Raw genomic sequence first — 24,770 nt, 5'->3', positions numbered from 1 at the left:
ATTTACTTAAATAAAAAATTTTAAATTTGAAAAAATTATATTTTAATTTTAGACAGTTATATATGTAGGAAATTCTATATAATTATTAAAATAATTAATTTATATTATTTATTAGTCATGAGAATAGCTCATGCCTTTGTATTAATAATATTTTAGATAACTCTAGCAACAAAAAAAATAGAATAATTTTTTTCCAAAGCAAACCAAGTGTTTTGCAGTAAACTATTTAAAATGAAGTACTAGATTTTACATGATTGACATCCCTTTCTGCATTCTTGCTTGGATTGTACTTTGATGCTCACTGGAGGAGATTCAGAGCTTCTTACCTTTGATGCAGCATGTGAGATCTTTCAGGCTCTAGTCCGCACTCCCAGCGAGCTCGCGTTTCTAACGAAGACGGCAGGCAGCTGATGCTGAGGTCGATCTAGAGGATCCCTCTTGTACTGTGAGAGTACCATCCACATTGTTACAAGTTCCAGCGAATGAATGAAGTGTCAGAAGATTTCTAACGATTGCATACTAGAGGCTGAAATACTACTAGATTAACCAATAGTATGCTCTTCATCGTTTTCTTCCCAGTTTCAGAAGATCCAGCCAGAAACTGTCTTCCAAGAGATAAGCCTCGAGAAATGTGGATGGCCTCCATTGGATAAGCTGGCTCTCGGTGATTTCCAGCCAATTTTCATGCCATGCATCTCGTGAGCTTGCCTAGAGCTTCTTACTCGATACAAGAAAGGAAGAAAGTGGTGGTCATTGGTTGTACCAACATTGTCGACCTTCCAACAGTGCTACTCCAGAGACACAATGCCACTGTCATGGATAAGCATACACCAAACTCGTAGATTGCTCAAACTGCTGATGAAATGCAAATCTTGTGAGAAGAAACTGGATCAAACCTGTTATAACATAAGAATGAGCCAAGTAAAGGTGTGTGTCTCTCTTCGTACTTGGTTTGTAGAGCTTGACTTTGTATCTCCAGGACCCTGGCTCAGAAGAATTGCTATGTGAAGATCCACCACTCGCACCTTACCGGGAGGATCACATCCTTGGCATATCCCTAAACGCTACCTCGGCTGAAGCAGATACTACAAGGCACAGCCGTGCAGAGTATAAGATCGATAGAAATTCTTTGAAAAACTTACTTAAAATGCATTTTGCCCTCTGGAGGAACTTGTCAAAGTAACCTTAGAATTAGAAGAAAACTTTCTGCAATGAAGATTAACACTAAAATATACAACTGAAACCATTGGAAAAGCAAGAAAGATAAAGCAAGTGTTACCTGGATGGAGTCTATATATATTGATTCAATAGAAAGTCGACAAAGACAATTAGAAAAGATACTACCAAGGAATCTTCTTGTAGTGAAGCCGGGACTGTAGTAAATGAAATTAAAGTTTTAATTTGCAAAAAGATTAGAAAAGATGTATTTATTTTTTATTCATATTTTTTGGCAAATATTTTCCCGCACGGTGATTTTGAATGTTTATCAATGTTTGTTTGCTTAATCTTTAATATGGGAATTAGGGTTCTTGCTGTAATTTAGGGTTTGTGGCTATGGCTGAACTTCAGCGCAAGAGCTCCGCGCGTCGGGAAAGCAGCGTTTCCTGATCCATCAGTCGAGGGAGCTATCAGCACGCAGCGATCGGAATTTTGGTGAATCGGGTAAGAAAGAGCCATTTGAGCTGGCTGCAAATCCATCGCATCGTCTTGCAGGTCACGATGCGAAAGAGGGACTTGGGAATTCTGATTATCTCCGCGTTCGCCATTTTTTTCTCCCTCCAGGTAAGAGAGAATGGGGTGGTTTTGATCGTTTTTCTTTGAATTCCTTGCTCTTGTTCCAGAACGAAGGGAACTTCTCGTTCAAAGAATCGTGGTTCCATGTCGTCGACGAAGCGTATCCCATCAAGCACGAAGCCGAGCGCTTGCCGCCCCCTCTTGTCACTGATCTAAACGCCGACGGTCGCAACGAAGTTATCGTCGCAACTCACGACTCCAAGTTACTGGTAAGGAAAAACTCGTCTATACGCTCGCGTGATCGACTCTCTCTTTTTCTCTCATTCTCCAGGTACTGGATCCTCACTCGAAACTCACTGAAGATGGATTCAGCGAGGCACGAACCATTACTGAAGTTTCTCTTCTTCCCGAGAAAGTTAGAATATCGGCTGGGAGGAGACCTGTGGCCATGGCCGCCGGAGTCATTCAGCGATCTTATAACGAAGGAAAGCCCAGGAAGCAAGTTCTGGTGGTAGTCACGGCGGGCTGGGTGATTATGTGCTTCGATCACAACTTGAAAAAGCTCTGGGAATCGAGTGTACAGGTATTGTCTTTGCTCGCTTGATGCCTAGTCGTGGATGGCTGCTGATTACTTTCCTCCAGGATGACTTTCCTCACGGAGCTTTTCACAAGGAAGTGAGCATTTCTATCAGTAATTTCACCTTGCGGCATGGAGACACGGGCCTTATAATCGTGGGAGGCAGCATGGAGGCTCAGTCTCAGGTATTCTTTTTCCGTGCTATTTCTTTTCTCCTCTAATCACCATTTTGATTTCTTTTCTAGGTGTATTTGGATCCATTCGAGGAGGAGCTCCTAGCAGAAAAGGAAGAAGAGCGTCACCGGCATGCTGCAGATGCCAAAGAAGTAAGTAGACGTTCTTTCACTCGAAAGAGATGCAACTCGGAAGTTTGTTTCTTTTTTCCCGTAGGGTTCCGAGGATGTTAATGCGGGAAAGACTCACCATTTTTCATACTATGCTTTTGCTGGTATGACTGGGGAGCGTAGATGGGAGCACAAGAGTGCGGTGAGTCTTGCAAAAACTGTTTTGTATGCAAAGGTACTGAGCCAAGGCAGTGCAGGATTTTCATCGAGACCTCTCTTCCGCAGCTGAACTCACACCCCAGCACAATTACAGGCTAGATGCTGCTTCCCTTCAAGGCCGTCAGCTCGACGAGGTGCGTTAGCGATTAGTATTGAGTTTTAGCTTCTACTTATGGCTGTTGACAGGTTCATTGCAGGGACTATCGCCAGTCCATACTTCAAGTTTTGCCACATCGCTGGGTAAGCCACCGTTTATTTTTTCCTTCTGTGAATGTTACATGACTGCTACCTTTTTCGTAGCAAAGCAGAGATGATACTCGGTTCCAGCTAGTGCACTTTGTAAAGCACGAAAGGAAGCACCACAAGAAACAACCGGGTTCTAATAGAGAAAGGTATCCTCTCAAGCGTCCTAATGATCCGCATGTTCCTGGTAAAGACCCTTCGAACAAAGTCGCTCAAGCGCTTGGAAAGGCTGCGAAGCTCGCCACTTCAGCTCGGCCAAAAACGGTACGACGAGCCGTCATGGTTTCGACGTAAGCAACTTTCGGTTCTTACTGCTTGCAGAGATACGCATACATCCCAGTGATTACCAATCAATCCTCGTACTGGTGGCTGCCAAACGTTGTTGTGGCGCATTTGAAGGAAGGCATTGAAGCGGTGCATCTTGCGAGCGGTCGAACTGTTTGCAAGGTAACCGCTTTTCTTGCTTTTCTTCTTTTCGTTTGTGTTTGAGCGTCACTTCTATGCAGCTATGGCTTCACGAAGGAGGATTGCACGCTGATATAAACGGCGATGGAGTTTTGGACCACGTCCAGGTGAGAGCTACGTCCAAGCGTTGTGCCTTGCGTTTTCTAAAGTTTGGATCTTTCAGGCAGTAGGAGGCAGCGGGACTCACGTAGCTGCAGGCACCATGGAGGCGATCAAGCCTTGCTGGGCCGTGGCCTCGTCTGGAACCTTAGTACGCCAGCAGCTTTTCAATGGCTCCATATGTAGAAACTCGGGCTATGGAGCCTTCCAACAAGGCGAGTTCATGTCGAGAACGTTTGGACGGAACTTGGACGCCTCCCCCATCGAAGTTGTTCCTCCGGTCTTCTTTCTCAGGCCCACTGGCTATGGCGACGTGATCTTCCTCACCAGCCGTGGAGAGGTACGTGTTCTTGTCTTGAAAGCTTCTAGTTCTAGTTCTAAGTTCTTGCAAGTTCTTAAGTTCCAAGTTCTTGTAAGTTCTTGTTCTAAGTTCTTGTGCATTGCAGGTAACCTCTTACACTCCAGCCGGTAATCAACGCTGGCAGATCGTCACGGGAGCTATATGGTCGAGCAAGCCAATGCTGTCGAGCTTCGGCGTGGATCGAGCTGTTCCAACGCTCGAGGTGATGGCGCTGCGAAAGAATGGCCGCGGCGAAGTTATCCTCGCGGCTGGCGAGCAGGAGGCAGTGCTTATATCCTCGTCCGGCCACCAGATCGCAACTCTGGCGCTTCCTTCGCCACCAGCGCGTCCGATCGTGGTGGCGGACTTCTCCGGCGATGGATTCAACGACGTGATTGTGGTGACGGCGTCCGGGATCTATGGCTTCGTCCAGACGCAGCACCAAGGCGCGGTGTTCTTCAGCTTCCTGGTGGGCTGCTTGATCATTGCGATGTGTGTGATCTTTGTAATGCAGCACCTGCAAGCTCCCAAGGGAAAGCCCAAGAAGAAGAGCACGGACTTGTAAAGAAGTTTTGAGAAACTGTGAGTCTGGAAGATTGAGCAAATATCTATGTACGAGGCTTGCATCTATGATTTTTCTCCCCTTTTTAGCTATGGTTTCGCACTCTATCTAGCCAGCAAGAAGAAAGCAAATGCTTACCAAAGTAGAGAAAACTTCTCTACTGCATTGTTTCCTCTTCGTCCTCTCCATCGCCCTCTCTAAAAGCCTTTTGTGCTTTTTCCTTGTTCTTGGTGGTGGAGGTTTTTCTTTTGCTAGTTGAGGTACTGCTCTTCTTTGGCATAGATTTTCTCCCTGCCTTGTAGCCTGGAAGATCCATAAAGTGGTGAGAGCGGGCTGAGAAAAGTCTAGAAAACGATGGCTTGATTGGAGAATCGTGAAAACAAAGGCCAGGAAAGAGAAGAAAAGAACCTTCTAAAGAGGCTCGCAGTGGCTCCACAAACTCTCCAAACTCCAAATCGTCCAGCGCGCGTAGCACATCGTCGGCATTGATGGTCTGGCGCTTGGTTTCCCGGCAAATATCGTTGGCACTGGACAAAGAAAAGCGATCAACTGAGAGAGAGAGAGCGATAGATTTCTCCCCTACGTTGCGGACAAGTAATGGATGAAAATCCTGGTGCTCTCCGCAAACGCCTGAAACGCCTCCTTCTGGACCGGAATGTCGCGCTCCTGCCCTAACTGCGACCTGGCGAGCTCCGCGAGCTTGGCCTTGACAATCCGCTTGATATTCGCGCGCGGCAGCTCCTCGCTCTCCGGCGGCACGACCATGGCTCTCCCAAGAACCCTAAAACCTGCCCCAAACTCGAGCGGGAAAACTCCCTCTGCCCTAATTTGCAAGCGTGGCGGTGACGCGATCTGCCAACGTGGCGGTGACGTCAACCAGATATTCTCCTTCTTTTGAATTTAAAACCCTGGTGGGCGCCAAAAGAGGGGGCGAAAGCGACCCGTAAAGATACCCCAGTACGCTGTAGTGTGTAGCGTAGTGTAATATCCGCCCAAGTAGCTATTTATACACGTAGGGCCAAGGACGGCCAGTTATATAAGCAGGTCGCTTGGGGCAGGGAATATGCCGTGATAGCGGCACAAAGCCTTTCCAGCGTTACGCCAACAAAGAGGGTATCGATTTCTTTGGTGGCGACAATGTACGGCCCCGCCTAGGCGATTTAAATTGTGGCCATGTGGCGCAAGGATGGGGAGGTCCGTCATGGTTGTCCTCTTTTGCCCCCCTTCTTCTCGCTTCTATTGGATTTTATAAGTGTGTGTAGTTACACTCCAACAATGGCGGAGCTCGCGAAGCTGTAGAGCTACCTGAGAAGAAGACGATCGCAGCAACAAAGAAAGGCCAAAACAAAAGCGGAGAGAGAGAGAGAGAGTGAGAAGAAAGTTGGGGGAAAAAACCGATTTTGATGAAAGCAGTGGATTCTAGTCTCAATGCAAACTAACTACACGAACCTTAGAAACGATAAAAGTCTTCCTATAGCTCTTGCGAGACGTAGAGGTCACTGGTGCGTTAAACAATTCACGTAGTTCTTTTTCTTCGTGTTTTGATGACCCTTTGATCTTTGCAAGAGCTAACACCTGGATCTTCAAATCACGAGAAAAAGAGGTTAGAATCGAAAGAAGAGTAAAATAAGGTGGAAAACGGGGATAAAAAACTCGACTTTAGTGAATTTACTACGTAGCTTTGTCCCGACTCGTCACCACCATTACCGAAGAGGAGGCTGCGTCCCTGTCCAGTCGATGCTCTAAGATCCATTTGAGTTTGTCCCTTCTATCATCTGTCCGGAATAAGAGTGGCCAAGAGATGTGGCTTCCTCCTCTTCTTCTCGCTTCTCCAAAGCTTGAGGAGCTCGCAGCTATAAATTTCCCAAAACCTTCCCCATTGCCACTCCATCCATTCCCGAGCTCTGCGTTTGTGTTGCGTTGCGTTTTGCGTCCCTGGAAGATATTGACGTAGTTCTTGAGTGGAGATCGTTGTGTTGCTTTTCCTCCGCTGGTAACAATTGATGTCCTCGCGCTCCACAAGGATTTATGCGAATTCATGGCACTCCAAGTCACCGCTGCTGCTTCAAGCACTGTTTCTTCGGCACCACTAGCATTTATCCCTGCTCGTCCCAGCACTTCCAAAGCGGCAATGGACCTTCCATCGTCCTCATCTAAAGTTTTCCCTGAGAGCCACAGGTGGCCGCCTAGTGACTGTCCCAAAGTCTTCCACAATCAATACATCCGCGGCCTGGAGCTTCCGGTGATCGATCTGGACGAGGACGAGCGTGTCTGCCTCGAGAAGCTGCGCAAAGCCTGCGAGGAGTGGGGATTTTTCAACGTTGTCAGCCATGGTGTGCCGCAGGATCTGATGAAATCCATGGAGGGATTATCAAAATCGTTTTTTGGCTTGCCAGTCGAAAGTAAGATCCAAGCTACCGAGGGAAGCTGGAAGTTCCGTCTCTATGAGAGCTTCTCCCGCAAGAAATACACGGCGTGTTCCTGGGTGGAGGGACTCAATGTACACGACCTGTCCGCCATTCCCCAGATTGCGAGCTGCGCATGGCCGGAACAAAGCACAACTATCAGGTAGCGGAAAAAAAGAGGCCTTAATTCCGAAAAAAAAAACACTTCAAAGATCATGCTTTCTAAAGTTGTATATGGCTGTATGCAGCAAAACTTTCACGGATTACCTGAGAGAGATGGACAAGCTTGGAAAACGCATACTTCGGCTGCTGGTGCTGAGCCTGGGAGTGAAGGAGTCCACCGCCAGCGATTTGCTGAGCGGCTGTGGATTCACTGGAACTCGCTTCAATTACTATCCATCGTGTCCGGAGCCGAGCATGGCTCTCGGCCTTGTTCCTCACACAGATCCAAACTGTGTGACAATTCTCCACCAGGACAGTGTAGGAGGCCTGCAGATAGCGAGAAAAGGTCAGTGGATAGCGGTAAAGCCAATAGACAATGCCATCGTGATCAACATCGGCGACAGCTTCCAGGTACCAGGATTGTTTTTTACCTTGTATTGTCTGTTGTTCTTGTTGCTCTGGACTGGATCCAAACTTTCCTTGTTTTTGCTGCTGCTGTTTCCTTTGTTTTTTTTTTTTTTTCCATCATTTTTGTTGATTGCTTCCTTATCTCTCCCGGAGCTGAGCTGCTCTAACGATCGAATGTTTTTTTTTCTGTGAATTCCTTGTGATCTTTCCTTTTTCTCCTCCCTAAGGCCTGGAGCAATTGTAGATATAAAAGTGTGGAGCACCGCGCTGTTGTCAACTCGGATACTCCCCGAGTTTCCATCGGTTACTTCTACGGGCCCGTGGCAGAGGACTTGGTGATCCAGGCACCGAGCGAGCTGGTTGACGGGGATCATCCTCCCGTGCACAGGCCTTTCCGCTACATGGACTACATGTCCTGGAGAACCACCTCAAATCTTTTCGGGAAGAACGCGTTCAACGTCTTTACGAGCCTGGATTTCCCAGGAGCAGCAGCCGCTGCGAGCGAAAAGCCTTAAAAAGAAAAGGTTTTTTCGCTCTTGCTGCCTGCAAGCAAAGAAAGAAGAGAAGTTTTACGATAGATAGTACGAAAGATGAGCTTAAAAACTAAATTTTGTTTGGTGCTTTCAAGAGAGAGCATCCAGCAGTTTGATCTCCAAAGATGCAGGAAGCTGCAGTTTGCTTTGGAGCCAAAGAAAGAGAGAAAAAAAGAAAAACCGCAAGAGAAAACTAGCGAAGAGAAAGAACACCAATAAGGACAGCACAGCACAGCCATGGAACAAAATTCCAAGGACAAAGGAGTGTCTCCTCTTGAAAAAAAACGTGTGGAAAGAGTACCTCTGTGGGTCTTGTCGCGGCATATTCGCCGCCTGCCCGAGTCGTGGCTATAGCAAAGGCAAAATCCCTTTTGGTACAGCGATGGATTCGCCTCCACAGACAGTCTGGGACCAAACAGATGCTGATCGCGATCCATTACCTTCCAAAAGCCCTAAAACTGTCAGCCTAAGAGCCCTAAAAATTCCTTTTGTAATTAAGCCTGGTAAATTGCGAACTGGTGATCTCCAATGTTTTCCATTCGAGAGTTCTATTACGTGGAAGCAGTAAGTAAAAAATCACTCTTTGTATTCCGTTCTTGTACAGAAAACTCTAGTGTCGTTATATTGTAGATATAGCGAGCCTATATTCGTGTTTTGTCCCTTGCTCTCAAGCTTGAGGAGCTCGCAGCTATAAATTGTGTGCTGCATAGTATATTGACGTTGAGGAGAGCAATTGAGTTTTTGTTGCTTTCCTTTTACTCAGTTTGTAAAAAGTGATGTAAGCATTCCATTAAAAAACTGGAGCACAGCTCTCCATAAAGGATTTATGTGAATTAATGGCCCTGCAAGGTTCAAGCACTGTTCTTTGGTGTCACTAGCATTTCTCCCATTCAAGGTTTCTTAATCTTTATCACAATGTGGTGATGGATTTTGTATTTCACTGTTCACACTGGAATCGATGTTATTGCATAAAAAGAAAAACTTATTTGCATTGAAAACAAGAATTGCACTGTCAAAGAGAAGAATCAATAAAAATACAAGGGCGAAAAGACAATTAAAAAATGCATTCATAACCCATTTTTAATGCCTTTATTATATCTTTATAATAATTTGCTGCTGTATTTCTTTAGTTATTTTTATGTAAATAAAGATAAATTTATTTTGAATAAATTAATTTAAAGTTCATATAAAACCCCTACAGTCAAAAGTATTCTGCAAAGAAATTGACAATTATTTCAGCTCTTTATGAGAAAATAGAAAACAATACATAAAGATTATGCATGCTGCAATCCAAGTTGTGGTGGGGATTCACACTAGGATGTGCTGGTAAAAGTTGGAAAGACACTTGTGTGATTAGTTTTTAAAATCATTGAGAGGATAAATTAAGCACAATATGTTTTCAATCACTTTAACACTTCGATAAGTACACCCTCCACAAACAGTGAAGCTATATTGATTATTAGATTTGCTGGAGCTTACAACAACCCAAGCAGTAATACACATACATATAATAAAGCACAAAAGGACAAAATTTAAAAAATTGGAGAAGAAAAACTATTAAGAAAAAAATCCCACGTGAAGCATATATTCTGAAATATTGAAGATTGAGTTATAAAGATTTTTATAATGCCTACATAATCTTGTAACTATAGCACCTAGATTTTTGCCAAGTATGGGTATGGGCTAAATCAATAGTACTCCCCACTTCTTTCTATAATTTTTTGTTTCTTACACGGTTTTGACTTGAATCTTTAGTGGTTTTTGTGACGATTATTGCAAAACTAAAATCATCTCTAGATAGATCATGAATCTAGTGAAAGCTTGCAAGTGCTAAAATTTTAAATATAGTTTGTATTCATGATAAACAAGATTATTAAAAATAAAGCTTGATTTCAAATGAATAATAAATGAGCCTAAAGGTTTTCTAAAGAAAACCAAAAGCATGAAATTTTTTATCTTTATAAAACACATTTTGAGAATCAAAATCTATTTAATCATTGAGAAAACATTCTTTAAAGTGTTATATATAAAAGTAAGAAGGACTGCAAAAGTATACCATTATAAAGTTAATTGATATATCTAATATAACTCAATAAATTTCACTATGATGAAAAAGTATCTTATTATTATTACTTAAATTAGTACTACAAAACTTTTCTTACGTAATTTAACTTGGATACCAAAATTATCAACAGTTTTTTGCACCTTTAAAATAACATTAAAGAAAAGTAAATAGTTTATAATATTTAATATCAATTTTACCTTTTTTATAAAATAGTTCAAGATTTTCCTACTTCAATGTACTAAACATTTTTAGAGTTTTTACAACTAAAAAAAGGTAAGCTATTCACTTTTAATTACTTTGTTATTCAGTTCTTTAGAATATCTAGATTTTTCTTAACAAAAAAATGTATTATAAAAACTTAAATATAATAATTATATAATTTAAAATTTAATTTCTCTATAATTATATTAATTTCTAATATACCTACGTTGAAAGAGAGAGAGAATTTTATAATTCTCATTCTCAATCTAGTATTGAATTGAGTGTTTTTTATCCTCATACTAATTGGATGTTAAGCATGTGCATAAAGTTAAGAATTTTGCTTTTGCTTATTTGGTAGTGTTGAATATTCACCTATTCCAAAAGTCAAATAATTTTAGCTAAAGTTTTAAATTAAGTGAATATCCCTAATTATAAGTGCCATTGAAAACATTTATTTTATTATTGTTATTAAGAAGCTTGTATTCTTTTGAGAATATAGATATTTTTATTAATTTTCCCATCTCTCAAGTGTTAAGGAAGTTGACTGGTATGAATCTCTTATTTACCTCATCGTGGTTGAAGTATTTTATCACAGCAAGTCCCTTATTCTCTAGGGTTTATGCACATTTCCTTTTTTTCTTCTTCTTATTTCTTCTTGGACAATTACTAAAAATTCATTTTTCAATGCATCCCCAATGCTTCAAAAAGAAAGTTTTTGGAGGAGGGGGTAAAGTGGGCAAATAAAAATCCAACCTAATGACAAGTGGGGCAACTAGGGGACAATTAGGGATGCTTGTCCAATCAAGGTTTTATTTGTCATTGGTCACCAAAAGAGATCAAAATTTTATATGCAAATGTCAAAGAGATGTTAGAAAATGGTGTTATTCAAAAGTCATTGAGCATATAAACTTCATCTTGTGACAAAGTCTGATAGGAGTATTTATTTCTGCATCAATTATCAACTATTAAATGAAGTAACAATCCTAGATGTGTATCCTCTTCCTCATACTGTTAATCTCCTGAATTATCTGGGAAGATGTCATTGGTTCACCAAGTCAAATTTTGTTTTTGGGTATTGGCCAGTGCTGATGGCTGAGGAAGATATTCCCAAAACTACTTTTGATACACTATTTAATTTATACAAGTTCTTGGTGATGTTATTTGGTTTGAATAATGTTTTAGCAACTTCTTAGCGAATGATGGATGAGGTTCTTTGCAATATACTAAAGTTGACTGTTGACTTCATCGATGATATTTTGATATATTTGGAGGGGACATGGGAGAAATATGTTTGTGGCATTTGTAAGGTGTTAAATCGGCTGTAGGAAGTTAGTTTAAAGCTGAAGTATTCAAAGTCTCCAAAGACACCACTTATTTTAGGTACTATTTTTTATGTAAAGGTTTGCAAGTTGATCTTGATAAATTTTTTATTGTTCTTAAGTCCCCTATAGAGTATGAATGATGTGTAATGGTTTTTATGCAAAATGCAATATCTTAACAACTTTATTAATAATCTTTCTAATTGTATTACACCACCTCTAATTGTATCACACCACTAGAGGAAGCTGTGAATAATTCCTCTAGTTTTAGCATATCCTAACTAGAGGAAGTATTCAATAGCAGTGACAGACCTAGCAAGAGCTTTGATTTCCACCCAATGAATCAAGTAGTCAGAAGCAATAATGACATACTCATTGCCAGTAATTGACTGTGGAAAATGCCCTATTAGATTAAACATTATCAACTCAAATGGATGGGAAATTACAATTGACTTCAACTATCCTTCCATAACATAAAGAGGAGTATTACGAGCTTGTCATCAAATGCAACTACACACATACTGAATAACATCACATTACATCTTTAGCCAATAGAAAGATCAATGCAACTTTTTGATCACAAAACAATATTTTATATGCCCACCTAAAATAGGAGAATCATAGTAAGTGTGGAGAAAATATAGAATAAAGATTAAATGCACCACCTACTGTAAATGATCATTAGGATCTATCCTTATAAAATAAAAAATTTTATCTTTAAAGCGATATTAAGAATGTAAATGCTGCAATAACAAATCATTAGCAAGTGATGCAAAATTCTTAAATCCATTGTGAAGCCGTCAAATTCATGGCTTAACCTTTTGAGCCTCACAAACCTCATCAAGAAAAAGGTAAATCTTGCTCCACACTTTATAAATATTAAATATCATTAACGACACAGAATCCTTGTCTAAAAAATCCACAAATGCTAGAAAAATAAGTTTATCAGAAATATGAGAAGAGTAAAGAAAGAAAAAGAGCTCAAGAAAAGACATCAATATCAGCCATAAACTCCCTAGGCAATAAATGACATTGAAATCATATATCTGAAACTTCAAAGCCCACCGAGCAATACAACCAACTAAGTTCTTCTGTTTCAATAATAAAGTAAACAACAATATGATCACCTTTTAATAATGTCCAAGAACCATATAGATAGGCATGAAGTTTTTCGAAACCCCAAACTAATTAAACACTCCTTTGTTATGGAGTAGTTCACCTCTACTAGTTGAAATATATGTTTGATATATGCAATGGGATGGTGTTGATTAAGTACACTCGAGCTCTCTTGCATCAAAACACTTCCAAGACTGATATTAAAGGTATTTACACACAAAATGAAAAGTCAAGTATTCAATCAAGTGGTGTTCTAGCATTTATGTCCAAAGTAAATTCTTTTAAATAATAATCTCGCATTTATGGTTGAGGCATTTCAAATATTAATGTCTTGATTGGGGATATACTACACTTTCATAAGTGCTTATCATCCATAGTTAAATGGTTTGGTAAGAATGGCTTGTTCAGACCTGTAAGCGACTAATTTTTCCATTCTACTTTAGTCACTTAACCACACCTCCGACCACTTGGAGGAGTCTCATTCACAACCTCCATAAGTCCAATTCAGGACTTGGGACTTGCTAGCCCTAAGAATGGCATCCATGCCACTCAACCCTTGCACCTGGTCCAAGTGCTCCACGTGTCCGATCCCATGACCGACACTCAAAGGTACCACCAACATAGCAGCCTGTTATGCTAAGGCCATGCCCAATCACCTTTGCCGCATTGGTAGTCCAATACCACTTGCAACACAGTCTTGTCTCTCCAAGACTGGGCCAACCATCCATAAGGGGTCATCCCAGATCCACTCCTTAGCATCCTCAGGATGCCCACCGACGTGGGGAATAGCCTTCCCCAATATCTCTTTTCTGGCCCCCACTAAGTCCCTTTCTGCCCATGGCTGTGTTCACCCACACTACCACTGGATTGAGGTCCACAGGCCCGACCACTAAGTCCCACGGTCCTCTGGGACTTCCTCACCACACGACTGTGTCCTTGGTCACTACTCCAGAGGACTGCTCTTCTTCCTTTCCACAGTCTGGGCCTTTGGGACAATATTTCGGAACACCATGGCCTTACGCGAGCCACCTGGGTACTCTCCCCACCTATCGCCTTTAGGTGCTCTAGCCATGGGCTTAGAGAGAGGTTCCGTTGAGCCACGCCTAGTATCCAAGTAGGTAGTGCCACCCACACTTGGACTGGGAGCATCGGCCAGTCGATCTCCCGGGGGAACTAGAGCCGGCTCTTGAACACTTCACCAAGCTACCCCGCTTGTCGGTCCGTATTCACTCTAGTCTTGGACTTCCCAGTGGTCAGTTCATCACCCAACACTGGGTCTGGCCTTCCTGGGCCAAACTGGCTTTTCCTGGCTAAACTGGCTCCACTGCAGTCCTCCCCCCTACTATACTTTTGGGGCTCACCAAACCCCCCAGGGTCTGGGAGATGAACGCTTTGGGCTTTCACCCTCTCAGACTTGAACTCGGACTCGGACTCGGACTCGGACTAGGACTCGGACTCGGGCTTGGTCTCAGCCTTGGCCTCGGTCTCGGTCTCGGTCCCGGTCTCGGTCCCGGTCTCAGTCTCGGTCTCGGTCTCGGTCTCGACCTCGGACTCCATCTCGGGTCCTTCTCGGACTCCATCTCGGACTCCATCTCGGACTCCGTCTCGGCCCATCTCGGACTCCATCTCGGACTCCATCTCGGTCCATCTCGGACTCCATCTCGGGTCCATCTCGGACTCCATCTCAGGTCCATCTCGGACTCCGTCTTGGTCCACCTCGGACTCCATCTCGGACTCCATCTCGGGTCCATCTCGGATTCCATCTCGGACTCCATCTCGGGTCCATCTCGGACTCCATCTCGGGTGCATCTCGGACTCTGTCTCGGTCCACCTCGGACTCCACTTCGGGTCCATCTCGGACTCCATCTCGGACTCCATCTCGGACACTTCCACATGTCATATGTTGGTCCTTTTTGGGTCCCTTTTTGGAGCCTTGCTTATTGCTCGCTTCGTGCTCGCTCCTTGAGCACTTTTTTGGGAGTTCCACTCCTGCTCTCGACCTTCCAAGTCAGAGCTTTTAGTCCAAACGTGTTACACTCGTTTGGGCTTTCGCTTCGGCCACTACCACGTGGCACCCTTTCCGGCTCCACTTTGGGGCCTAGGGATTTTGTGTCTCACAACTCCACCACCCATAGACGAAGTTCGATGTCCTCATCGAACGGTAAACCATTTTATAGAGTAACACCCGCATGTGTTACCATTTCCATCCTTGGCACCTAGCCAATATTTGTCAATGGTTTGACATTGAAGGCTCACCATGCCTTCTCCATATTCGTCAATGGTTCGACACCAAAGGCCCACCATGCCTTGCCCATCCTCTAAGGAGGATAGTCTCTCCAACTTAGAGACTCACTTGACCACCTGGGGTGGTTTGTTCCCTTTTTATTGGTTTAGTTCTCGCTAAACCCGTTAGAGACACCCTCTCTAACTCAATTCCACTACTCATTCTTGAGTAGTCACAGATTCTATTGATCTACCTTTGCACTTTGGAACATTTACTCTTGACTTTTTGGAGTCAATTTCCTAGGTGTCTCCGACACCTTGCCTTGCACATTTTGTGCAACTCCACTTCCCCTCCTAAGAAGTTCTCTACTCGAGGGCACCCTCATCCTCTTTTCTATTTTTGTGCCACCATTGGCATTACATTCCATTTATCATTATTTGTGCTAGAGCTGTCCACGGCCCTATCTTTTGGCTCCTTAGTTGCTCTCTCACTTGGAGCCTTTCCTTTGCCAAATTGGAGCACTTGGGAATCCGTCCTTGGAAGTCCACTTCTTTTTCCGCAATCCGTTAGCATCAAACACATTAGTGTTCCTTGGCTAACTTTGCCACTTGGATTCTTTCCAATGGATCCCACGGCCTTATCTTGGCCACTCATCTTTTGCTCCTATCCGTTGATTGTTGCACCAAGCAACACCAAATCTCTACGTTCCTCTTTAAGGTATTCTTTTGACACTACTTTCCTTGGACACACTATGCCATCGCAATGACATAGCTCATTTCCCTAATATGCTTTTCCCACTTGGTCACCTTGACCAAGCCACATCATCATCAATTGTTCAAATCAACACTTTGAACTAGAAACCTTATTCCTTAGCCCAAACAAAGACTTGTCCTTGTTTAGCCACAAGATCACCTAGTGTTCTCATCTCGACCCCTTAATAGGTCTACCAATAAAAACTAGGTCTTCCAGACCCTTCTAAGTTGTTGACTATGACCCCGGGGGCATCCCCCACACTTGGTGGTGCGCCCAAGCCAGCCCTTTCGGCCAAGGATCCATAGCAACCGAGACTGGGTGTCCCCATCTCATTCACCATGTCCTTGGTGCCCTTTTGCACCAAAGTGTTCAAGTTAGATATGCCGAGCTTTCACTCTAAACAATTTAACCGTGCATCACGACTCCGAGGCATCCCTCGCTTGGCGGTGTGCCCAAACCAGTCTCCTCACTGAGAGTCCATACCACTGAAATATGAGTGTCCTCATATTCCAAACCATCACCACGCCCTAGTGATTTGGGACTCGAACCCAAGCACTAGAGGGTCGGGACTCGAACCCAACCTCCGTATATGCATCTACGGACGGCATCACCCAGGATGCCTGGCGTGACTCCCCACGCCGGTGCACCAATTTATACTCAAAGCGCACTATAGATCACAGCTTAGGAACCTAGTTCCTCCACATTGCCAAGTCCTCTCACTTGACAAGTCTGTGATCATGCATGGACTCTTCCATGCTTGGCCCCATGGCCCACCCTTTTTGATGTTATCACCTTCAATTAGGGTATTTGTTCCCCTGACTTGCCAATCTCGCTTTGGCAAGTCCTCCGACCATTGTAACATGGTTCCTGCACAAGCGTGAAAGCCCTTGATCATCGACTTTCGTTCAAAGCCCTCTCTTTGAACACTCGGGAACTACTTCCCTAACCTTGATAGCCTTGCCTCATGGCAAGCTTCAAAACCACGCTTCTGCTGCGCCACTCTGATTTCGCGCGTGCTTTGAACCATTTACACTTGGCCTTTCTAGGTACTAAGCTACCTAGAATCATCTTTGGGAACCTTGAAGGAACTCTATCCCTTAGCTTGATAAGGCCTCCCTTTTTGCAAGCTTTCCAATTACCATATAGTCTAACATGGACAATTCCATATTTTAGACTCTCCATGGCATCACGGTTGCTAGCGACAACACCCTTGAGCCCCCATTTGATTCTCCACTCCCAGCTGGCATACCCAATCTTGGTTATGCCCTTCGATTCCTATGGTTCGGTTATACCCCCTTACTTATTGCTTTTGGCTTCACACCTTTCCTTCGGTCATTCTCCTCCAGACCAGGAGGATAGCTTTGCACTTTCTATCATGCCTTAGCAAGTATTCTTAGGGATGAACCTACCCGATAGCCTAGGGAGTGGTTCCTCAATCCAAGTATGCTCACCCTATAATCCCACACATCGAGATTACGTTGTTGCTTATGGGCCTTTACATGCCCATCGCTAGCCTTGCCAAAATTCCATTTTTGGCTTTGTCCAATTCAAGTAGACAGTCTTTTCCTGTCTTCGCCACCTTGGACATTTGGATAGCACCTTCTATCCATCATTCGCTAAGGACTTAGTCCCTTGGGCCTTATCTATTGCCCTCGCAACATCAAACACCACCTCCTGGTGTTCTAGAGTGTTCAGGTGTCCCAATGACGGCTTCCTTGACAATGAGTATTTCCTTTCATGACATTGACTTACTATATCGCAACATAAGCAACTTATCCCCTGTAAGGGTTTATCCAATTTCCTTATGCCATTAAGAAGGCTTGGGTAGCTACCTTCTACCCGTTTAACCAATTATTTTGCACCTGTTGCTTAGTTGCCTCATAGTTGTCAAGTCTTACAACTCATTGCTTGGTGCTTCCACACCTCCATCATTATCTGGGCCACCACACTCTAACCGCATGCCTTCCAGCTCAGGCTATGCCATTCCTATTTCCGTTGGGATTCCCTTTGGCAAGGGGTTCTTATGAACCCAACAACATAACCTCAAAGTATCACACCTTGGCACATTTGGTGTCTTCCACACCATTGGCTCCACGAGCCTACCTCTATGACACTTCTTCTTTGTGTCTAAGTCTTTGCCAAAACCAATACCGCTCTTTCTCATGCCAACCATCTATTAGCACTACACCATAGAGGTCACACACAATTTTGTGTCAAAGTTGTTTTCTATGTGGGAACACCTTTCCCACGACTTTAGCATGACACATTTTGCCATCGATGAGATACCCTCTGTTCTCATCTTTGGATCCTATGATCCCCCCCATCTTTTGTGGGGTACCACACACTTCAGTCCAAATGCTTCCATCAGTCCTTTAGGACCATTCCTTGACTCTACTTGAGTCATCCAGCAGTTTTGGCCTTGGTTAATCCATAGACTCGTAAAGTCCTACTTGTCGAGCACTAGCTCACTGGAATACACTTCTTGCATTCATGTCCTCACTCACAAGGACTATTTCCACAAGTGTTACTCTGACACTTGATTTTGTTCTCTGGGGCAACCTTTGCCCCTTAGGACTACTTGTCCATGTGATGAGAATACCAACTCATCTTTAAGTACACCCCCAACTCCTTGGGTTGTTCCAGCATTTATTAAAGGTAGCCCTGGCTACCATTTCAAGGACTAGCGTCCTCTTCCGTATTTGACCTCCCACGGTTATTACTTCTGGTTTCACATTCATGAGCACCAACCTCAACTATATGAGGATAAACTTGTGACTCCTTTATTGCTTTGGAGTCTTTATCTTTCCCGTGATCCCAAATATAGTTGTTTACCACAACTACATTAGCCAGTCTGCTAAGTCAAATGCTCATCTGGATCACATCCTCAACTCTCTGAGGAAAACCACATACTATTCCCAAGATCCCAAAATCGTTCCCTTACTGGCCCCTTTTCTATCCACCACATCGTGCCCAAGTTCATGCATGAACTCGAGTGGAGAGCCATGTCCTCTCGACGTACTACTCCTCAAGGATAGGCCCACTCCTGTTCACCCACACTACCACTGGATCGAGGTCCACAGGCCCGACCACTAAGTCCCACGGTCCTCTGGGACTTCCTCACCACATGACTGTGTCCTTGGTCACTACTCTAGAGGACTGCTCCTCTTCCTTTCCACAGTCTGGGCTTTTGGGACAATATTTCGGAACACCGTGGCCTTATGCGAGCCACCTAGGTACTCTCCCCACCTATCGCCTTTAGGTGCTCTAGCCATGGGCTTAGAGCGAGGTTCCGTTGAGCCACGCTTAGTATCCAAGTAGGTAGTGCCACCCACACTTGGACTGGGAGCATCGGCCAGTCGATCTCCTGGGGGAACTAGAGCCGGCTCTTGAACACTTCACCAAGCTACCCCGCTTGTCGGTCCGTATTCACTCTAGTCTTGGACTTCCCAGTGGTCAGTTCATCACCCAACACTGGGTCTGGCCTTCCTGGGCCAAACTGGCTTTTCCTGGCCAAACTGGCTCCACTGCAGTCCTCCCCCCTACTATACTTTGGGGCTCACCAAACCCCCTAGGGTCTGGGAGACGAACGCTTTGGGCTTTCACTCTCTCAGACTCGAACTCGGACTCGAACTCGGACTCAGACTAGGACTCAGACTTGGACTCAGACTCAGACTCGGACTCGGGCTCGGTCTCAGCCTCGGCCTCGGTCTCGGTCTCGGTCCCGGTCTCGGTCCCGGTCTCAGTCTCAGTCTCGGTCTCGGTCTCGACCTCGGACTCCATCTCGGGTCCTTCTCGGACTCCATCTCGGACTCCGTCTCGGCCCATCTCGGACTCCATCTCGGACTCCGTCTCGGTCTATCTCGGACTCCATCTCGGGTCCATCTCAAACTCCATCTCGGACTCCATCTCGGGTCCATCTCAAACTCCATCTCGGACTCCATCTCGGGTCCATCTCAGACTCCGTCTTGGTCCACCTCGGACTCCATCTCGGACTCCATCTCGGGTCCATCTCGGACTCCATCTCAGACTCTATCTCGGGTCCATCTCGGACTCCATCTCGGGTCCATCTCGGACTCCGTCTCGGTCCACCTCGGACTCCACTTCGGGTCCATCTCGGACTCCATCTCGGACACTTCCACATGTCATATGTTGGTCCTTTTTGGGTCCCTTTTTGGAGCCTTGCTTATTGCTCGCTTCGTGCTCGCTCCTTGAGCACTTTGTTGGGAGTTCCACTCCCGCTCTCGACCTTCCAAGTCAGAACTTTTAGTCCAAATGTGTTACACTCGTTTGGGCTTTCGCTTCGGCCACTACCACATGGCACCCTTTCCGGCTCCACTTTGGGGCCTAGGGATTTTGTGTCTCACAAGACCTTCAAAGGGATGATTATGAAGTATGTGAACTTTTAACATTTGGATTGGGAGCCACAAGTTGTTGATGCTAGGTCTTGGGATTAATATTTGACAAGCATTCTTCCATTGGTTTGAGTAAAGTAGGCCACATAAAGTGGGACAATAATGGCATTATAACTTCTATTATCATCTATTTATAGAGTATAAAGTGAATGATTTAGTGTTAATCTATTTTCCCAATCTTATAGTTTGTGATTTGTCTAAAATGTTTCTTGCTCAATGGAAGGGACTGTATTGAGTGTTGTGGCAAGTTGGACTGCAAGTTTATAAGGTTTAGCATGACAAACAATAAGTTGATCCTCTAGAAATTATGCATATACAACAACTAAAATGTTTCATACAAAAGAATCATGAATAATTAGCACCATTTACAAATTCACCGATGCCTCCTCTTAATATTCCTCCAGATCCCAACTGTCCACTAGAGAACCTTAACTATCTTCCATCATTCCGAGAGGAAGGGATGATATGAGGTCCAAGTGTATAGCTACAATATTGTAAACTATTATTAACGTAGTGAAATTTTGATAATCGTTGAATTGGTTTCAATTTAAACCACTCACTCATGTTATATGCTAGGGTTTTTTGGCTAATTGATACACACACACACACACACACATTCAATCTCTCTAAGTAACATAATAACAACAAAGTATTTTATTTTAATATTAATGTTCTAATATATATTGATACCAATGTTAGGATCCTATCCCTTACACCCTCAGCCAATTGGCTAAAAGGGTGATCACTTGATTGCAAGGCTCTTTCTTTATCTTATTATCCTGACCTGGTGCCTCGTCAGAGAATGATCGTCCACGATCATATTTAGGCCACCCTCTGGTTACCATCGTCCTTCTCTTAGGGTCTACCAAACCTTGGTTCTCCCTCTAGATCCACCATGTTGAATATTTTTTTAGAATATTCTTGCCCCACTCATCAACCACGAGAATCGAACTGGGCTTCGATACTAATGTTAGAATCCTATCCTTTACACCCTTTAGCCAGTTGGCTTAGGGTGTAAAGGATAGGATCCTAACATTATAATTATAAATAATAATTCTTATATTAATTTAGATATAACAATAAGTTTAAATTATCTTTATGTTGTTCTAGAAAAAATATAAATGATATTGTGAGTGCATGGAATATGGAAAGGGAATACAAAAATATGCATATCAATTAGCCCAAAAACCCTAGCTTATATACAGGAGCGAGTGGTCCGGATTGAAACCAATCTGACGGCTACCAAAATCCCACTACACTAATATTAACAGTCTTAGAAATATCTTCTTCAGCCATCGGTACTTGCCAGTACCCAGAAGCAAGATCTAGCTTGGTGAATCAATGACTTCACCCCAAACGATCTAAGAGATCAGCAATGTGAGGAAGAGGGTACACATCCAGAATCGTTACGTCGTTTAACGGACGAAAATCGATGCAGAAATGAATACTTCTATCAGGTTTCGTCACAAGATGAGGTTCACATGCCCAAGGACTCCGCGACTTCCGAATAACACCCTTTTCCAACATCTCCTTGACATTTGCATGTAAAATCTTGATCTCCTTTAGTGACCGACGACGAATAGGAACCTTGATTGGACAAACATCCCCAGTTGAAATCGGATGACGTGTGGCAATCTTGGCTCCAAACGATAGGTCAAAGTCAAAGAGATCAGAATACTCCTTCATAAGCCGGTCAATTGCTGCAACACAAAGATCATCGGAGGGATCAAAAAAGGGAAGAGCAAAACAAGATGGAAACACAAGAGGAAATAGTGGGGGAATAAAAGTAATGGAAGTAGAGGTAGAAGTAGAGGGACGAAGAGGTACAGAAGTGAGAGGAATGGATGAAACATAAGGAAGTATGAGATAAAGGGGAGAAGCCTCAAAGTCACAATTGGCATGATTGCGCTGCAACTAATCCATACCAAGAATGAGGTTAAAAGCTTGACTCGGCACCACCCGCAACGACTACAACTCAAGCTCAAGATCGCCCACATGCACAACCAGGTCTGCCTCATCCCGTGCACATGCATATGTACGGCCGTTGCCATAAAGAATGAAAATTGGTTCTATTGCACGACACAAGTGTAGACGACAACGTGTGGCAACAAGTCGAGCAATAGAAGATAAACTCAAACTTATATCAACCAACATGGAGAGAATAATAGAAGACTTCTTGTTATAAAGACGAGTTTGGAAAGTAAACACTGGATAAACTGGTGCCAAGTGAATGTAAGTGACTAATTTTTCCATTCTACTTTAGTCACTTAACCACACCTTTGACCACTTAGAGGAGTCTCATTCACAACCTCCTGAAGTCCAATTCAGGACTTGGGACTTGCTAGTCCCGAGGATGGCATCTATGCCACTCATCCCTTGCACTTAGTCCAAGTGCTCCACGTGTCTGGTCTCAAGACCGACACCCAAAGGTACCACTGACATATCGGCCCGTTATGCTAAGGCCATGCCCATTCACCTTTGCTGCACTAGTGGTCCAATACCACTTGCATCACAATCCTGTCTCTCCAAGATTGGGCCAACCATCCGTGAGTGGTCATCCCAGATCCACTCCTTAGCATCCTTAGGATGCCTACCGACAAGGGCAATAGCCTTCCTGAATATCCCTCTGTCAGTCCCCACTAGGTCCCTTTTTGCCCTTGGCCGTGTTTGGCAACACTGCCATTGGATCGAGGCCCACAGGCCTGACCACTAAGTCCTATGGTCCTCTGGGACTTCCTCACCACATGACCGTATCCTTGGCCACCACACTAAAGGACTGCTCCTTTCCTTTCCATAGTCTGGGACTTAAGGACAACACTTCGGAACACCGTGGCCTTACGTGAGCCACCTGGGTACTCTCCCCGCCTTCTGCCTTTGGGTGCTCTAGCCATGGGCTTAGAGTGAGGTTCTGTTGAGCCATGCCTAGTATCCAAGTAGGTAGTGCCACCCACACTTGGACTGGGAGCATCGGCCAGTCGATCTCCCGGGGGAACTAGAGCCGGCTCTTGAACACTTCACCAAGCTACCCCGCTTGTCGGTCCGTATTCACTCTAGTCTTGGACTTCCCAGTGGTCAGTTCATCACCCAACACTGGGTCTGGCCTTCCTGGGCCAAACTGGCCTTTCCTGGCCAAACTAGCTCCACTGCAGTCCTCCCCCTTATTATACTTTTGGAGCTCACCAAACCCCCTAGGGTCTGGGAGACAAACGCTTTGGGCTTTCACCCTCTCAGACTCGAACTCGGACTCAGACTCGGACTCGGACTCGGACTCGGACTCAGACTCAGGCTCGGTCTTGGCCTCCGCCTCAGTCTCGGTCTTGGTCCCGGTCTCGGTCTCGGTCTCGGTCCCGGTCTCAGTCTCGACCTCGGACTCCATCTCGGGTCCTTCTCGGACTCCATCTCGGTCCATCTCGGACTCCGTCTTGGACTCTGTCTCGAACTCCATCTCGGACTCCATCTCGGACTCCGTCTCGGTCCATCTCGGACTCCATCTCGGACTCCACTTCGGACTCCATCTCGGACTCCACTTCGGACTCCATCTCGGACTCCATCTCGGACTCCACCTCGGACTCCACCTCGGACTCCATCTTGGACTCCGTCTCAGTCCATCTCGGACTCCATCTCGGACTCCACCTTGGACTCCACCTCGGACTCCATCTCGGACTCCACCTCGGACTCCATCTCGGACTCCAACTCGGGTCCATCTCGGACTCTATCTTAGACACTTCCACATGTCATGTGTTGGTCCTTTTGCGTCCCTTTTTGGAGTCTCACTTATTGCTCGCTTCGTGCTTGTTCTTCGAGCACTTTGTTGGGAGTTCCACTCTCGCTCTCGACCTTCCAAGTCGGAGCTTTTAGTCCAAATGTGTTACACTCGTTTGGCTTTCGCTTCGGCCACTACTATGTGGCACCCTTTCCAGTCCACTTTGGGGCCAAGGGATTTTGTATCTCATAGTGAACCCCTTGATAATATTCCCAAAAGAAAGATGGAGGGGTCACTGATTTATTTGCGCAAGGTCCCTCCGTTATTTGCGCAACTCCTCGTTTCCCGGATGCATCTCAGTGTTCAAACCTTCCACTATAGCAGCACCAACGGGACATTGCTAACACCAAGGTCTCCACCCAAGAAATGGAGGTTGCCAATCCGGAAAACACTGATAACACCGATAAGTATAACCAACTTCATCACATCCCCAGCAGCAAACATCACGGCCACGACCACGTCCTCGCCCTTGGCCTTGGACTCAAGCAGCAGGAGCATCAACCTCCATTAGAACAAGACCATCACCCACAGGAAGTGGAGCTGAAGGACATGCAATGAGAAGTGGAAGAGGCAACATTTCATAACGTTGTGCCAAGCGAAGAGCATCGTTAAAGGTGGCGGGAGCAAATGCATGCACAAGTCTAACAAGATCTTGACGAAGTGCTGGCCACAACATTCCTAGCTTGATCCACTCCGATATATTTGGCTTCGCACGAAACAAAAGACTTCAGAAATGAATGCCAAATTTCATCACCAACTCAGATGGCCCTTGGCAAAAACGATGTAATTGTTAAAAGGCATCATCATAATCGTCGGCATGTCCAAAAAATCATATCTTTATAATTGTGCTCTGTTACTAGGGTTTAGTTAGGGCTTGTATGGGAAA

General features: G+C 44.6%; 2 protein-coding genes across 2 annotated transcripts; both read left to right on the top strand.

Moving 5' to 3' along the window:
* Nucleotides 1–1,539: 1,539 nt before the first annotated feature.
* Nucleotides 1,540–4,589, top strand: LOC9632834. Its single transcript, XM_024672691.1, has 14 exons — nt 1,540–1,662; nt 1,714–1,782; nt 1,842–2,003; nt 2,066–2,317; nt 2,377–2,496; nt 2,557–2,637; nt 2,702–2,797; nt 2,853–2,948; nt 3,001–3,054; nt 3,115–3,321; nt 3,379–3,504; nt 3,564–3,629; nt 3,686–3,961; nt 4,068–4,589. The coding sequence occupies exons 2-14, from the start codon at nt 1,720–1,722 to the stop codon at nt 4,524–4,526; spliced, it is 2,058 nt and encodes a 685-aa protein (XP_024528459.1). The 5' UTR covers nt 1,540–1,662; nt 1,714–1,719; the 3' UTR covers nt 4,527–4,589.
* Nucleotides 4,590–5,507: 918 nt separating this feature from the next.
* LOC9630897 (probable 2-oxoglutarate-dependent dioxygenase ANS) lies at nt 5,508–8,288 on the top strand. The gene is made up of 3 exons (XM_020585269.2): nt 5,508–7,091; nt 7,177–7,501; nt 7,726–8,288. Exons 1-3 carry the CDS (start codon nt 6,562–6,564, stop codon nt 8,011–8,013), a joined length of 1,143 nt encoding a protein of 380 aa, XP_020440925.1. The 5' UTR covers nt 5,508–6,561; the 3' UTR covers nt 8,014–8,288.
* The last annotated feature ends 16,482 nt before the right edge of the window (nt 8,289–24,770 follow it).

The sequence above is a fragment of the Selaginella moellendorffii genome, unplaced genomic scaffold (genome assembly GCF_000143415.4).
Source record: "Selaginella moellendorffii unplaced genomic scaffold, v1.0 SELMOscaffold_9, whole genome shotgun sequence".
In the NCBI taxonomy this organism is placed as follows: Eukaryota; Viridiplantae; Streptophyta; class Lycopodiopsida; order Selaginellales; family Selaginellaceae; genus Selaginella; species Selaginella moellendorffii.
This window is presented reverse-complemented; position numbering and strand designations above follow the sequence as displayed.